Genomic DNA, 15,806 nt, shown 5'->3' with positions numbered 1-15,806 from the left:
TTTCACTAGGCACCTCTAAGAAATGAGACTCTAAACGGAGCTGTGCACGATGGTAATCTGGCAACACGGGGTTGGTGCAAGCAATGCAAGCCATCCGGAAAGGAACGAAACGCACAAAAAAATTCACAATGAAATCTGAGACAGAACAATCGGACTAAACCCAGGCAAAGAACTAGAGATTAGAAACTCGGGACATGGATCTGTAAGTCTCTCAACTCTCTTGCGAGCACCCGCATTGTTTCAGAAATATTGAGAGCCCGTTAACCCAATAACGAAGCGCGGCAGGAGGTGTATTGGAAAGGTTCGGTGGTACGATTGTTTCAAGGATGTTATACTATTTACCAGTATCGGCTTGCTAATCAACAAAAGAATGTGGATCGGATGCGGATCGCCTGAGGATGATGTTGAATAACAGTTCGGCTGAAAAGTTTATAGGTTACCACAGTAAAACTATTTTTTTTGCAAAATTAATTATTATTATTCAACATAATTGGGTGATAAAGCGATTATAGCGATCTTGCAACTTGATACCATTTTTATAGTACTATTTCGGTTTTTCCTCAAAATAGGCCTCAGTTTCGGCAAATATCTTGTCAGCGAGCATTCTCTTCAGGTCTGCGAACAGAAAATAGTCGCTGGGGCCAGATCTGGAGAATATGGTAGATGTGGAAGCAATTCGAAGCCCAATTCATGCAATTTTGCCATCGTTTTCATTGATTTTTCCATTTTTTCACAATAACAAAAGTTGCTTCACTTTCAATGCTGTAACTCACGAACCAATCGACCGATTGCAGTCAATTGTAACAGTAAAGTAGATTTTTGCAAGAGGCGCCATCTAGACGTCAACCTTATGAACTTTTCAGCCGAGCTGTTAAGTAGCCACTTCTGCAACCGAGGGTATTATTCAGGATATAGGGTATTATTTCCCTAGGTTTTATTGCATCTCTAAGCGAGCTCTTTGGGATTTCTCCCGACCATCGTTATTTACAATCGGAGATAAGCTCCTATGCCTAAATATTTATTGCACTCATCGCATACGATGCTACTCATCGTTTGTTTACTTCTCTCATTCCGGTGGGTTATCGCTTGCCGGAGGAGTTTATTATATGATTATGGCAGAGCGCGGTCTTATCACACGCTCTAAGGCTATGCAATGAATCACGCTTTGAAATCGTGATCCTTGCGACGACAATCGATGATCTGAACTCTCAGGTCGGTAAAGAGTAGAAGTTCAGACCGGCAATTGGTTGGTTTAGTGGTCAACCGCGATTCAACGAAAATGGCTTAGACTTATCGACTTCGCTGCCTCCAAAAACATGGTCATACGTAGTACCTTGCTCCAGCAAAACCTTCAATGTCATTACACCTGGAGATCACCTTAGCAACCTTAGTTTTAATCGATGGTCGGCACTTCTCAAATATCATCGATGTCAGAACCTATGGTGGTGCTAACATCCATTCAGAGCACTGCTCTGCTAGGACTAGTTCAAAAGAAATTACTGATGGAACAAAAACACGTCGATTTTTGATCTGATGAACATTCGTGCGATTTCTTTCTGACTTTTCCTATTTTCACATGGCTGAATCACCGAACTTTTATTTTCAACTAATGTTTGTTTCGTTTGCGTTATTTTAACTACAATTTTCCTTGCAAAGTCAACTCTTTTGACACTAATGTAGATGTTCAAGCAGGGTTCGGAAAAGTCATATTCAACTAAGGATAGTCAAGGGGAATATGAAGCCATCGGCCTTCGCATCCAATTGAAAATGAGTTTGTTCTTCCAGCAGTTTCTCCGTCAACATCAATCAATTCGGGCCCTTTCGTCGCTAACTGATCTACGACGCTCCGTGTTCGTTTAATTTTTCACCGTCAAATGAACTTGACGGCATATTGAGGCGACAAACAAACCCCCCCCCCCCCCTCTTATCCCCAGACTGATTTCGTTTCTCTCTATCTCACTCGTAAAATGTGAATGCGTTCACGGTGGGCAAACAATGAATCCATCCATTAATGGTGTAACTAAGTTCTTACATCAGAAATCAAGTTTTAGTTTCACTGAATATGGACGTTAAAATAAGATTGTGTACGCTTGCAACGAGGTACATGTCGGGATGGAGTAGTAGCGGTGAAGTGAAGTCGGATTGAGGATAGTCAGATTTGTAATCATCGGCCACTTTATTTAGAACAACGAGGATAACTGATGAGCTTTTTTCATATCTGTATTATAGTGACTTTGAACTCATTTGGCTGGTTCGTCACTTTAACTTCCATTTTTGGAAGAATGTCGGGAGTGAGAATTGAATTCGTGACCTTTAGCGTGAGAGGCATAGATGTTACCACTACGCCAGATCGCCTCCTGCTAACTGATGAGCTGATCATGTTGACCGGCGATTGCCGAATTAGTCCTACTCGAAGCAAAGCGACTGAGAGGAAATTTCGTCTTCGAAAATGTTAGGCTCCGTGTTCAAGTATCAATAGACTGATAGATGAATAAGTGTATAAAACACATAACCGATCTCACAAATACATGCTTACAGATAAACGATTAACCAGGGTGTTGAATTTTCACTGTGATCATATTTTTCACAAGTTTTTAGGCTTCGTTTTTGAAAAATTGTTAGTTAGATCCTGACATTCCATCATGTTAGTTAGATCCTGAGATACCTATACCCACAGTTGAAAAAATGTGGTTTCGAGAAAAACACGTTTAAAAATTCGTACAGCAATACTATATCCCTTGAGGTCCCTTTAGGCTTATTTCTGATGGCATAAGCATCCCAAAAATGCAAAAAAACAATATTTCGATTTAATCGACCTTCCAGACCGGGGTCCCCCCTTAATGCAATTTCGCTAGACAGTAAAGAATTATAGATGCTTATGTATCAATTAGAATGTTCTTGTTTTGCCACTCCTAGCTCATTCTTCAAACGTGGGAGGTTCTCAATTCGACTCACTATCACGTCTCTTCACATTTACACTTAAAATTAAAATCTTTTAGGACGATGAGTTGCCCTGGAGCATTTCTTCAGTTATATTCGCTCTAGTGGATGTACAACATTACAGCGTGGTGCAGTGCAGTTAACGGAAAGCCCAACATGGAAAGTCTGTGCTCACCCATGTACAACATAACACAATTCATTTAGCACCTTTAGCAAGTTAAATCACGATACATCCTCAATAAAACGCATCTGTTCAAGCAAGGCTCGATCCTCTATTTTCAATGCCTCGAAAATCCTATAGAATCGAACATTCATTAGTTTTTTTTTCTGTGATAGCACGAAAAATGGGAGCACTAATCTGAAGTTTTATGCTTCATCCAACAGTATAAACTTGAGCCGTGCATGTTCGATATCAGCAAATCCTGTGCGTTTGGTTGCCTACATAGAACAATTCTCCAATCCACTTTTTGTTCGAAAATATAGTCTAGCGTCTGCATCGACAAGGGAATCTTTATTGATGGTTTCTGCAGCAAAACGATGTGTGTATGTGCACATGACAGTCATGCTTGTTAATCCTCAATTGAGAAGGCACACTTAATAGATTTTCAGAATATACGATTACAGTAATTGCTGCCATAGATTGCATGGCGAATTTCAGCGTTGCTGTTCTCATGCATCGCTCGCTAAGAAGCAATCCATTATTCTCAGAATGCATCGCCGAAGACAACAGACAATTGCGAGGGCACATCATGTCTGGAGGCAACAGATTTATCGGGTGTTCCCATTAACCCAATTTTATTGCCTCGCATTCCAATCAGTTAGGATTCCTGCTAATTGCCTGTAATAATCGTCTATCTTTGGGATTTACTCTCCTAACATTCTGTCACATTTTTTTCCATTCGCCATTCGCAGAGTGTCAACATCCAGTACAGTCCACCGACGGCCACTTGTCTCCCCCCGGGGAAATCAATACTAAGCCCGATAATGTGTCCTCACACGAACTGCACGCTGATACCGGAGGAGACACAAATAAACGGACCGATTCTTGGAAGTAAGTTTGGCCCAAAAAACTCGATTCTATTACACCATTACGCCCACCTTCAAACGAAATAAATAAGCGATAATTCCATCATTATCTGCGCAATCTAGTGCCCATCACTCCCGAGATTGTCCCTCTGTCTCTTGTTTCAGCTGCGCTCCCATCGCCCCAGGTCAAACCCATCGTCCCGACGTTCGCCCGGCAGAACTCGCTGCTGATGAAGAAACACGTCAAGTTCAACCCTGGCGAGAAGGCGAAAATTTGCTGCAGTGGGTTCATCCATCCGCAGAACATGCTTCCCAGAGAGCACGTTAAAACCAACGGCCACATGGTGCCGACGGAATCGTTGCCGCCGCCGGGTAAGTGCGATGGAGTTGCCTCATGCCGCACGGAGCTCTCCCAGCCCGAGGGGTCGCTTTATGATTCGCAATTGTCGCCGTTATTGCTTCCTTTGACTGCTATGCTGAGTTGGCATTCATTGTTTCCTGGATGCCCATTTGGGTTTTAACGTTATTATTGTGACCCAGTACGCAATACCGTTCTGAATCATATTTCGGACACTTAAGGCTTTCGATGCAGAAAACAGATCTAAACTTTATGCACAGGTATTATTTGGTTGATAATTTAATCAAATTAGTTCAATATGCTTTTAAGCTTTCTATTGTGGTACCTATTTGATTGAAAACATAGAAGATTAACGAATAAAAATGTTTTTCAATTGAAATGAATTCGAATCAAACTTCGGACACTCTTTATAAAATTTCGGACAAAGTAAATTCGAATTTCGGACACTCTATTTCCATAACGTTCCTTGCGTTTGAAGCTTAATTTATATTCCTGTACAATTACTAATGCAATGAAATCATCAAACATGCAAAAATAACAACGACTTGTTCTGTCTAAAAATGTGCTGCAACCTTCCATGCACATACAAATGTCTTGAAATTGACTACAGCCATTGATGGCTTGTAAACTTGTTATGAAACTTTGACCACTTGTTTTTTTAAATTAACTTGAAATGATTTTCAACAACCTCTTTTGTTGTGTGGAGGCGATCTGGCGTAGTGGTAACATCCATGCCTCTCATGCTAAAGGTCACGAGTTCAATTCTCACTCCCGACATTCTTCCAAAAATAGAAGTAAAAGTGACGAACCAGCCAAATGAGTCACTATTAATACAGATAAAAAAAACCTCTTTTGTGATAATTGCAACCATTTACCTCTTCTTCTTCCCCCAAAATGCCTGTCGTTTATTGATGTTTCTTTATGTTGTAGCTTCATGGTTTAAAATACCGTGAGGGTTATATTGCTTAAATCAGGGGTTCTCAAACTATGACCCCCATAGCCTAATTTCTTTGAAAGTCCTATCTTTATTTTTTTTTCTTACTGAATAATTATCAATTTAAAAACGTTGCAGTTAGTTAAACGAGTAAACTTGACATTATTTTCTCATGGAGGTGATCTGGTGTAGTGGTAACATCCGTAACATCCTCTCACACAAAAGGTCACGCTTAGTGTTGCCACATTTTATTCTGTACCAGAAGGGAAAAAATCTTTCTTGTTCTACCATTGTTCAATAACGTCAATTGCACTTTTCAATCAGAAAGTTTTCATTTTTGAGAACTTTATAATGAGACAAGAATGTTATTGTTGCGTAACTTATATTTGGAGAGCTACGTGCAACGATTCGATGATGCTGACCTTGATGTGAAAGATTTCGGAGACTTTCTGAAGAAGCCTGAGAATCTTCAAGTTGGTATCGATACAGAAGAAGCTGAAAAAGGATTGGATGCAGCTAGGAAGCTGACCTTCAAATCGACTTGTCGTGACTTCTATATTGAACTCGTGAAACAGATTTCAAAGCGATTTGGTTTCAGCAATCCGGTTATCAAAACTGCGGCATTGATAAACCTTCAAAATTTCGTCAAGCTAAAAACCTTAATGATTTGATGCGCCAATTTCCTCAATTCGTCGAAGCAGATAATAAACAGGGCATGGATAACGAAAGAAGCCTACTCAAGACGAATATTATGAAGCAGAAATTGAGTGACTCTGATATAATTTAGTCCTGTTGAATGTCAAAAGGCGTGATGAGAAAATGTATTGCTAAGGTCGTTTGGAAGACACTTTTTGATAACATCCATCAGCGTGTGTCTAGCGAATATTTCCGCTTTAAAATGCCAACAAAACAAATTCCGGGAATCGCTTGGCACTAGGATTGGGCGATCTTTATAAAAAGACGGCGTATGGATCGATTCACTAATTAAATCGGTACAAAAGAATCGATCTTTGCCGAATCGATCCTTAAAAAAACCGAAAGCATTTTTTTTTCAATATATCTACTTATTTTATACGAGTATCGTCTTTTCTTCGAACATCGAATAAAAATTTCATGACTCTAGTTAGAAATCAAAAGCAGTTTGTTTTGCTTCTCATCATGAAACCCGCAAAAATAATTAGATCTCCAAGGAGAAGCATTTTCCAGAGCATTCGTCTTGTACCATCATGGACTCATTAAATTAAATAAATTAATTGAAAAAGCATCATTAGAAACTCAACAACAACCCTTATTAGCTGTCGCTAGTTCTGGTCCTGAGAATTTGTACGGAATTAAATCGAAATATGATCAAACTGTCTTTGTTAGCAAGCCAAATGAAGTGCTTCAAAGCGGTCAAACGTGAACATGATGGCGGTCGCCATAATGTTCATAAAATTTGTCAGGTGATCTTTGGTGAGATTAAAACAAATGTATATTGAAAAACAAATCTAAAAAAAAGTTTGTCTTAGATAAAAACAATCGAAAGGAAAAAAATCAAAAAAAAATTTATCTTCTGAATATGGATCTGATATCGCCCAATCCTAAATCAAACATACACACCTTTACCTTGATTCACTATCACTAATTTGACATCCTCGAAAGCGTTCCAAACGTTGACATTATGATTATAAAATTTGTCAGGTGTTGAGTTTAAAATCAATGTTCACTAAAAACTAATATCGAAAAAATCGAAAGAAAAAGATCGATTTTTACAATTTTTTCGGGTACAAAGAATCGCTCCAAAAAATCGGAAATCGGAATAGAAAAAATCGATCTTCTGAAAATCGATCCAAGATAGCCCAAACCTAGTTGACACCCACAATTATAGACTCTATTTTGAAATCGAAAAACTATGTATCGGCTCGTGGAGGAGCGTCAAGGATGAAATTAACGGAAAATTTGAAGGCAAAGTTCCACAAAACCATGTATAAATATCGTGGTGCAATTCAGAGGGTTATGAGAAAACCTTTTAATTATTTATTTTGTTGTATTGATACGACTTTCACAACCCATAAACCCAACCCATTTATTTAATTTAGTAAACATCAAGTGTAATTAATAATTATTTATACAAATTACTCACAAACTATAAAAACATTCAAAGAGCAAAACAAGCTATCCGTAACTACCAAAATATCAAAATACGGTTCAATATTGGTTAGTTAAAACCTTAAATCTCCGCGTTCGTTGATTTTCAAATTTCCTTCGGTTTCGGGTTGTTTTTAATCACACTGTAGTCTTTTTCGACAAGGTATCATGACGGAAAAACGAGAATATATTTTTCATCGTTGTAACCAGAACTTATGACAACTTTGGTTGTACTCATGCTTGAGCTCCTCATCTGTGCTGATGATAATCAACTTTTCTTGCATTATCACCTTGGCTTATTCCATGGTGTGGTTTATTATCCTTTGAGGAATTTGGAAGATCCTGAAACATCTTATCAAAATTCTTGTATAATGCGTCCAAGTCTTGAAGCTTTTGTGATAATTTTGACAAAGGCAGAAACTGTGAATATTTTTTTCTGCTAAAACTTTGTTTTAAAAGTTTTGTCAGAAAGGCCTTTCTTGACATTGTTTCAATCAAGTTGTAGTCGTCACCATGCAGCTGAAACAGAAATTCAAAAAAGCTGAAATATTAAATGGAGTTTAAACCCTCTTAAAACAAAAACCAACCAACCATGTGTTACAAGCTCATCTAGTTGCAAATTGTCCACTAATTATCCAGAGTCACTCATATCTATCTGCTGGTCTGTAGTTGAAAAACATGTGTTTTATTAATACAAGATTTCAAAATATGTTGGTACATCATATGAATCTACACTTTCCATCCATAATAAGCCTGAAAAATTAACATTGTAGTATCACCAATTTCTAGTGTCCGAATCCGAATCGAATCGCAAGGAAAATGTTCGATTAAAATTTCGGACATTTTATTTTGTAATTTTTTGAAGGAAAATTTCATTATGCTTGATTATTTTTAATAGTCAACTGCGAAACACTTACCAAGCAATATCAGTAGAGGAAATGTGTCTAAAAAGCACCTGCCGGGCAATTTGACCCGCCTGATTTTCTCGTAAACCAGCAAGAATAAAAATGCAATGGATATAGGCAATCGTGCTAGTCAATGATAGAATCCTACCATGCAATTCGATGCATTTTCAATGTAATTTTCTACATCATTTCTATAAGGTTTTTGTTGCTTGAAAACGATTCAGAGGCGATAACGGTGGGTCATATTTACTGAGTCGAGTTCCCAGTGAATATCTCAGATGAAGAAAATGGTAAGAAAGGATTCATTTCCTTCTTAATTTGATATTTTCCGCATCAGCTTACATCGAGCAGTATGGCATACCCTCGATCGGGGCAATTTGTTCGCTTTTGGCCGGATAACATTCTCACGAGAGAAATAGCTTGTATGTGAGGGATGCCAAATGATTTTTTCAAATATCTCTGCATGGCATGAATAAATGTCCTCAAATGTAATCATAATGAACAAAATTGAGCAAACCATCACGATATTTCAAAATCATGTTCGATAAATAACACAAACAATTGTTTTCACATACTTTGAAATGACCTCAGTATGTTTTCACAATATTGAAGGTCTTCAAAACGAAAAAAATTCTTCACATCTGGCATCTATATTATGTGCTCAGAGAATGCAGGAAAACAAGAGCGCTGACTGGAGAATTGATGCACGAATACTGGGAGAGAACGCTCACCGGAGAAACGACTACTTCTCTTCGTTGGTGGGCATGAAGGGAATAGATTGATGGAATCTCTCATTCATACAAGCTATTTCTCTGTGCTTTATAGTCTCTGAATGAAACAACTCATGGGCATATTATACTTCTGCTGGGCCATTTAACACCGTATAATTGAAAAACTAGAATTTGGGGGCCTTACGAAATAAAATTCATAGCTCTTTTGTTATTCAGTATCTAAAATACAGATGGATTACAGATTACTGAGGGTTAACTAATCTACGTACTGACGTAGTTGTTACCTAAAATTTTAGGAGCACGGTCAAGATAAATCTATTCTCGCCTAGGGGGTGCGTATTACACACTTCTCCTATAAACTGATAACCATGATGAGAACTGATGAAACTCAAGAGAAATTTCAATATTAACTCTTTGTGGTCGTGTGTCTGCTCTCAGCCACCATAGCTTTTTGACCGTTCTGGTCGTTTGTCTGCTCTCAGCCTCCACAGCAAGAAACTATGTTAAGCTTATATTTTACTCAACCAAATATCAGGTTATGTCTTTCCTAAAGGAAGCTTAATGTCTAATGAACCTGCTCACGAACCAATGCGATGCTTCTATGAGTAATAGATAACGGTACTCAGTATCAAACAAAGTAGTCACTCACACAAGACAACGCACAGTGCGTTGAATGCATAGGAATGTGGGACAAAAATCATAACAGCAGAATTTAGCCATTGTAACACTTTGGTGTGATTGTTCATAAGTATCAGAACTACCGTTTGCATAAGTGTCTCATGCTATTTGAATAATCGCATAAGTGTCTCAAGCGACAAAATCTTTGTTCATCTAAAGTGAAAAGTTCTGATCATATCGGATCACAAAAATCATTATTTGAGTAACTACTGATTTAAATTATGTTGAAGTAGATGTTTTTAAAGAGCAGAATAATTGTTTGCATAAGTGTCTTATGTCATCTGAATAATCTCATGTAAAAAAATATTTGTTTGTTAAAAGTTAAAAGCGTTGATCTTTTCGGATACACATTGCTGGCAATTATTTGTTTATTGTATCAATGGCAAAAGTGTGCCATATTCAACGGATAATGAAAATAAAATTATGTGTTGATTATACCTCATATGATTTACTCTTTGAGACTCCTCACGGAGACGAATCATAAAATATAATTTTTATATAAAAACATCACATCAAAACACATTGTTAAGTTAATACACAAAAAAAAAAGACGGGTGGGTAATGTCGGGGACATAACCGGAGTGACGTAGGACTATACAAAGGAGACAGCTTTTGTTAAATATATATTTTAAATATATTGTTTTATTTTCTTCTCCTACGTGAATACCTATCTACCTGAAAAATGGATTAGTTTACTGTTTACTCTTTATGAATATGTTGATGGTTCTGAAAAGAACCTTTGGTGTTGTGTTTTTGTTATCACTCGATATTCCCATCATGTTCGGTTAAACCTTCCTGTTTAGCTATTGCGTTTGCCACTCGCCACAACTTTCACAGTTGGAAAATTTCTTCCCATCCAGCTTGTGACATGTGGTTCAGTAAATTACATTTAATGCGACGTGCCGGAGAAACACTTTGCCACTCACTGAAACTAATTGTTGCCTTGATGAGCGCCGAACCGAAGCTGCTCTGTTCTTGATGCGGGTTTTCTGATTGTCGTGAGCAGCTTTGCAAGCCAACTCGAGCACTCCGACGGCCGAAACTCTATAATCGCTGTTAGGTATACTGGTGCTCCGGCACCAATCCGTTCGGCCTAGTTACCCTTGAGGAGCAATCAGTGAATGCGACCAACAGGGAACAGCACACCTGCACGATTCGAGTGGGACTTTGCCTTTCCCTTAACTTGTCCTCCTTTGTTACGTCCACGATGCCGATGCCGTACAACCACACGGGTTTACGGTTTGGAAGAAAATAAGATATTTTTTTGGGGTCCGCGTGTTTTATACTCTAGCGGTACACACTCACAGGATAGAGACAAATCGGCAGACTCAGCCAGAGGGGCGAGTCCAACGAGACGAACGAATGAGCGTTAAAATGGAGCGATGGCAAAAAAATACATTCATTATGATTTGTTCGCTCGTTGGATTCACATGCAGGCTAAAAAGGGTCCTTTTCAGGATCACAAAATTATCTTCAATCTAAAGAGTTTATTGTTTTGTTATCACTCGATATCCTCATCTTGTTCGGCTAAACCTTTCTGTTTAGCGATTGCATTTGCCACTCGCCACAGCTTTCACAGTTGGAAAATTTCTTCCCATCCAGCTTGTGACATATTTTACAGTAAATTACATTCAATGGCACGTCGCATTACCACCACTCATTATCGGATTGGAGGTAATTTTAACCTGTAATTGAACATTTGCGATGACAGTGGTACAGTGTCGACCTTCAATGTGGGGTCATAATTTGGACCCCGAACTCTATGTTTACAAAAATGTCCAACTAAATATGTCGCATTACTGGTCCGACCAATTAGCTAAATGTCGAGATAAGTGTAAATTACTGTACTTTCAATCTAGAAGCAATTTAAGAATTGGTGAAAATCAATAAGCTCAGAACAACTGCCAAATTCACATACTCATCAGATCCTGGCAAACAAATGATGAAAAAATCAATTTGTGTTTTATTATTTTTTGGATAATGTTTTAGAAAGCATTGAACTGTATTTCCTAAACTCTTTTTTGGAAGGTTTAATGGCCCTGAAAAGCGCCTTGTTTTATGGAATGGTTCCAATTTAGAAAACTCAGTACTCGTGGTTTTGAAAAAAACCATTTCGAACGCCCTCGATGCCGCCTTGTTCTGGATTTGCCACCAAAGCAGTTTGTATAAAGAACAAACTTTTTGATGTCGTTTTGTGATTGCGTTTGCCACTCGCCACTCGCTGCAACTGCCTGTTGTCTTGATGTCCACCGAACCGAATGTGTTCTGTTCCGAATGCGGGTTTTCTAATCGTCGCGAGCAGCTTTGCCAGCTAACTCGATCACTTCGGCGGCCGAAACTATATAACGCCGTCTAGGTGGACTGGTGCACTGGTACTAACGCGCTCGGCCTGGCAACTCTTGCGGGGAACTCCAGATCAACACGAGCGGGATTTTGCCTTTCCCTTCACTTTTCCTCCTTTACCATGTCCAGACATGGCTGCTTGGGTTGGTTTGTTGATGTGTTGTGATGCGAACCGATGTGGTGTACGGTTTGAATGAGAATGATCGTTACGGCAGCGGAGCGGGGATTTTTAAGCTGACGAGCCAGCCGAGAATTACGCATGTGTGAGACTGCGACCAATGTTTCGTTCATTTTTTTCTTTTTCCTTTTCAATCGTGCTTCATTCTATTTCGCTGCTGCTCTGGTTGCCCGTTTTGGTCGGTACGATTTGAGGAGCACAAAATGGACCAATCAAAAATGGGCACATAATGCATTTTGACAATGCTTGATATTTCACAATTATTCAATTATTTATCTCAAGAAAAATGAAATGTTATTCTTTATGATAGATGCGTAGATATATTTCCTATCAATTGATGCAAAAACCTTTGCGATCTATTGAGAAATGCTCGAGTTATAAGCGTTCCAAATCTTGCATTTTTTCCTACTTGTTCAGTGCCTAGATTTTCATTTCACCCCCTATATCTTCCGGTTAGACGTAGTCCTACGTCAATATATGTTTATTTTTCATAATCTTGCATGTGTCACTGCAACATTATAATTCCGAACAGTACGACACCCATGCCCAAATTTAATACGACCGCAAAGGGTTAATGAACGGGTCAATTTTACGTGCTCACGCTAAGCGAACGTCGAAGCGAAGCGAACACAACCGATAATGAGTAGTGCTGTTAGATTTTTACCTACCATGTTTTAATTCAAATGTAATTCTCATTTAAGAAGATAATGAAACCAAGGGGTTACTCTAAAGAAACAATTGGTATGTTAATTATATAGTAATTTCATCAGGGCATTAAGCATTTCCTGATATTATTACAAAGTGTCCGAAATATGATTCAGAACGGTACGTATTGAACAGGAAATTGTATGATATTTTGAGGATAAAATTAGATGCCCAAATTCAGTGTGGTGCACTCACTTAGATGCACAATTTTTCCGTAATTTATCCGATAAAAATTTCATTATTTTTGCATGGAAGCTATTATTTCTAGCGCTTGTTTCTTTGAACAAGATTAGTTACTAACTGTTTTCCCTTTTCGCTTTCCATGTTTCTTTCAGCAGAATACAGCGAAGAGATTATCACCTGGAAGGAGCAAAAGTTTGCGAAACACTACAACCCTGCGGACAAGTAGAAAATAACGGTGGCCATCAAACAGGCTTTCACAACATCCGTTTTATCTAACTGTGGCAAATTCAATGTCTCTAGAACGTTATGTTATAATCGATGAGAGAACCACTTCTACTTCGTATTTTAGAACACCCATTGTGAATGTGACGTCAAAATTCGAAGACTTTATTCAAAACACGCTATCACAATTTTTCACCTAACTCTAACTATCAAACCCAGTTCAACATATATTCGCTAATTTTAATCTCCAGCAACAAAGTATCGATCTTCCTTACACCACTACCATATCCTCTCGAATCGTCAAAGACGAGTAAGGCGTATTTCAAAAAGTTTCTATAAACACTCTTTTACACCACTCCAATTAACCGTAGCAAATCAAGGTTAGATGTGTCAGATAACTAATTAACAAGTATGACAAGGTGAAAGGCTGGAAAAGACGGTGGAGAGAACACTGGAAACAAAAAAAACTTGAAGAAAAACATGGTTCGATTTCACAGGAACACTAAACGGAGTGCCCCTCGAGGACAGCGCCTTATTTTACACAAGTGGCCAACGAGTTATTATGATCCTGGAAGCTTGTCTCGGTGGACGAAGCAAATTGAATACCATAGGAGCAACGAAAGAGATTGTTTGTATAATCATAACCAGTGGATTTGAATTTGAGTGCAATTCATTTCATACCAAAAACCACCATCCTTCAGTCGAGTCGTGAATTTTAATCAAGCAAATGAATCTGTCTACGATGGATGGTTTGACACATGAGAGCAACGATACGTGCTTATTTATCGGTAGTGAATTAATCCGCATTTTTTAACGAAATATGTGCAGGACACAGACGAAGCACAATCGCGAGCGCAATGTGGCAATGTGATTGTTGGTTCGCGAAATAAATTTTTAAATGTGCTGGTTATAATGCAACGGATTAGGAGCGGGAAAATGTCAAAACTAGTCGTGGTGTTGATACCAAAACAAAATGCCAATGAGGTTTTTTAACAAGTGTGATACGAGAATTAACAATTTAATGTAGTTGGTAAGATTATTGAGAAATGAATATTTGTACATTATTGCTAAATTGTATTATTGTGTTTCGATCCGAAATATTTCCCCTCGTTCAACTACTAAAATTTCAACTGTAATCTCTACATCTACACTAAATCTGCGAGAATACCCAAGTACTCAAACACTAGTGATGTTGAATTAATAACTTCCGGGGTACGTTTGGTTATGATAACAGTAAGAGAGACCGAGCATATTTTGTTCACTTAAATATGATGACATTATTTTCCCAGATAATTTTTAAACCACTTTTCTTCTCATACCGAGAAGTTACTCAGTGTGATCTATGCGCAATTTCGCTGGTTTAGGTCAATCACGGAGAGACACTACGCTCTAGACGTGGGATGTACATCAGCTTTAAGAAAGCTATGGGAACCTTGAAACCATACATATCTAGCACAAAAATCGTCTCTCCGCTTAAAATGACACGAAAATACGCTACGCAGAGGTATGCCGTCCCACTTGCATCATCTAATACATGTGGCTACAGATCCGTTATAATGTTCGACTTGACATTTCTGAAATATCGCCATTCTGTGAACGCACCTCATCGATTCTAGCATCCAGAATGTAGCCCGCGAAAGATCTTAGACCAGCTGATTTTGGTAGGATGATGAAACAGAAAATGTCTCCCATTTGCACCCATTCGATCCCTAGTACGTTTTCGTACTCAGTGATTTTGCGACTGAAGAAATGCACTGCTTCATTTGAGCTACGCTACCCTCTCCGTTGTTTTGACGTAAGATTACGTCTTTCGGGAACATATTGGGGTACAAATTAAAAATCGAAAATCGAGCACATCGTGAAAATTGTCCAATTTCAAACGCCTTGATTAAAATTGATTAAATTTTTGCGTCAATCGATTTCGGCACACCACAACAATTTTTTATATTGATGAAAATAATATATGTCATGAAACTAACTATCGAACAATTGAAAAATATCAACCCCTATCCTAACGGAAATACCCATTTCTGATTCGTCGAAATTAACGATACATGCGGCGGGTCCCTAACAGAGACATCAAAACCAAGCTGCCTGGGGGAAATCGGCATTGCAAATACATGAACGTAGGGGAAACTAGAGATCCCCGATTTTTGAAATTAATCGTTCATCAGCTAAACGAATAGTTTTCAGCAGTTTGTTATGCGATACGATTAATCGCCCCAGATAATCGATTATTCTATTAATCGTCATTAGAGATGGACAAAACAGTTCACTTTGATGAACGGTTCACTAATCAACCGTTCTTCTAAGTGAATCAGTTCTTTTTAACCGTTCTTTCGCTCTTTCGTTCAGCGGTATTAAGAACAACATAGAATGTTAGCTGTAACCCAACATCAATAGACAGCTATTAATTAATATCGTTGGATTGGATAGTGTGTAAATTTAATGGGGAAAAATAAGCTGCTTCTTCTTC

The 15,806-nt window shown here is 38.3% G+C and overlaps 1 protein-coding gene across 3 annotated transcripts in view; it reads left to right on the top strand.

Annotated features, from left to right (window-relative positions):
• Positions 1 to 14,394, top strand: part of LOC129765381 (uncharacterized) — a 287,550-nt gene extending 273,156 nt beyond the window's left edge. The window contains exons 8-10 of one of the 3 annotated variants that reach the window (XM_055765641.1): positions 3,853 to 3,991; positions 4,090 to 4,338; positions 13,261 to 14,394. In XM_055765641.1, the coding sequence (XP_055621616.1) occupies positions 3,853 to 3,991; positions 4,090 to 4,338; positions 13,261 to 13,334 (462 nt within the window). In that variant the 3' untranslated portion in view covers positions 13,335 to 14,394. The remainder of the gene's footprint in view (positions 1 to 3,852; positions 3,992 to 4,089; positions 4,339 to 13,260) is intronic. The other 2 variants (XM_055765643.1, XM_055765642.1) reach the window with 2 other exon arrangements.
• Positions 14,395 to 15,806: the final 1,412 nt, after the last annotated feature.

This window comes from Toxorhynchites rutilus, chromosome 2 (assembly GCF_029784135.1).
Source record: "Toxorhynchites rutilus septentrionalis strain SRP chromosome 2, ASM2978413v1, whole genome shotgun sequence".
In the NCBI taxonomy this organism is placed as follows: domain Eukaryota; kingdom Metazoa; phylum Arthropoda; class Insecta; order Diptera; family Culicidae; genus Toxorhynchites; species Toxorhynchites rutilus.
Note: the sequence above shows the minus strand (reverse complement) of the source record. Positions and strands in the feature narration are given on the sequence as shown.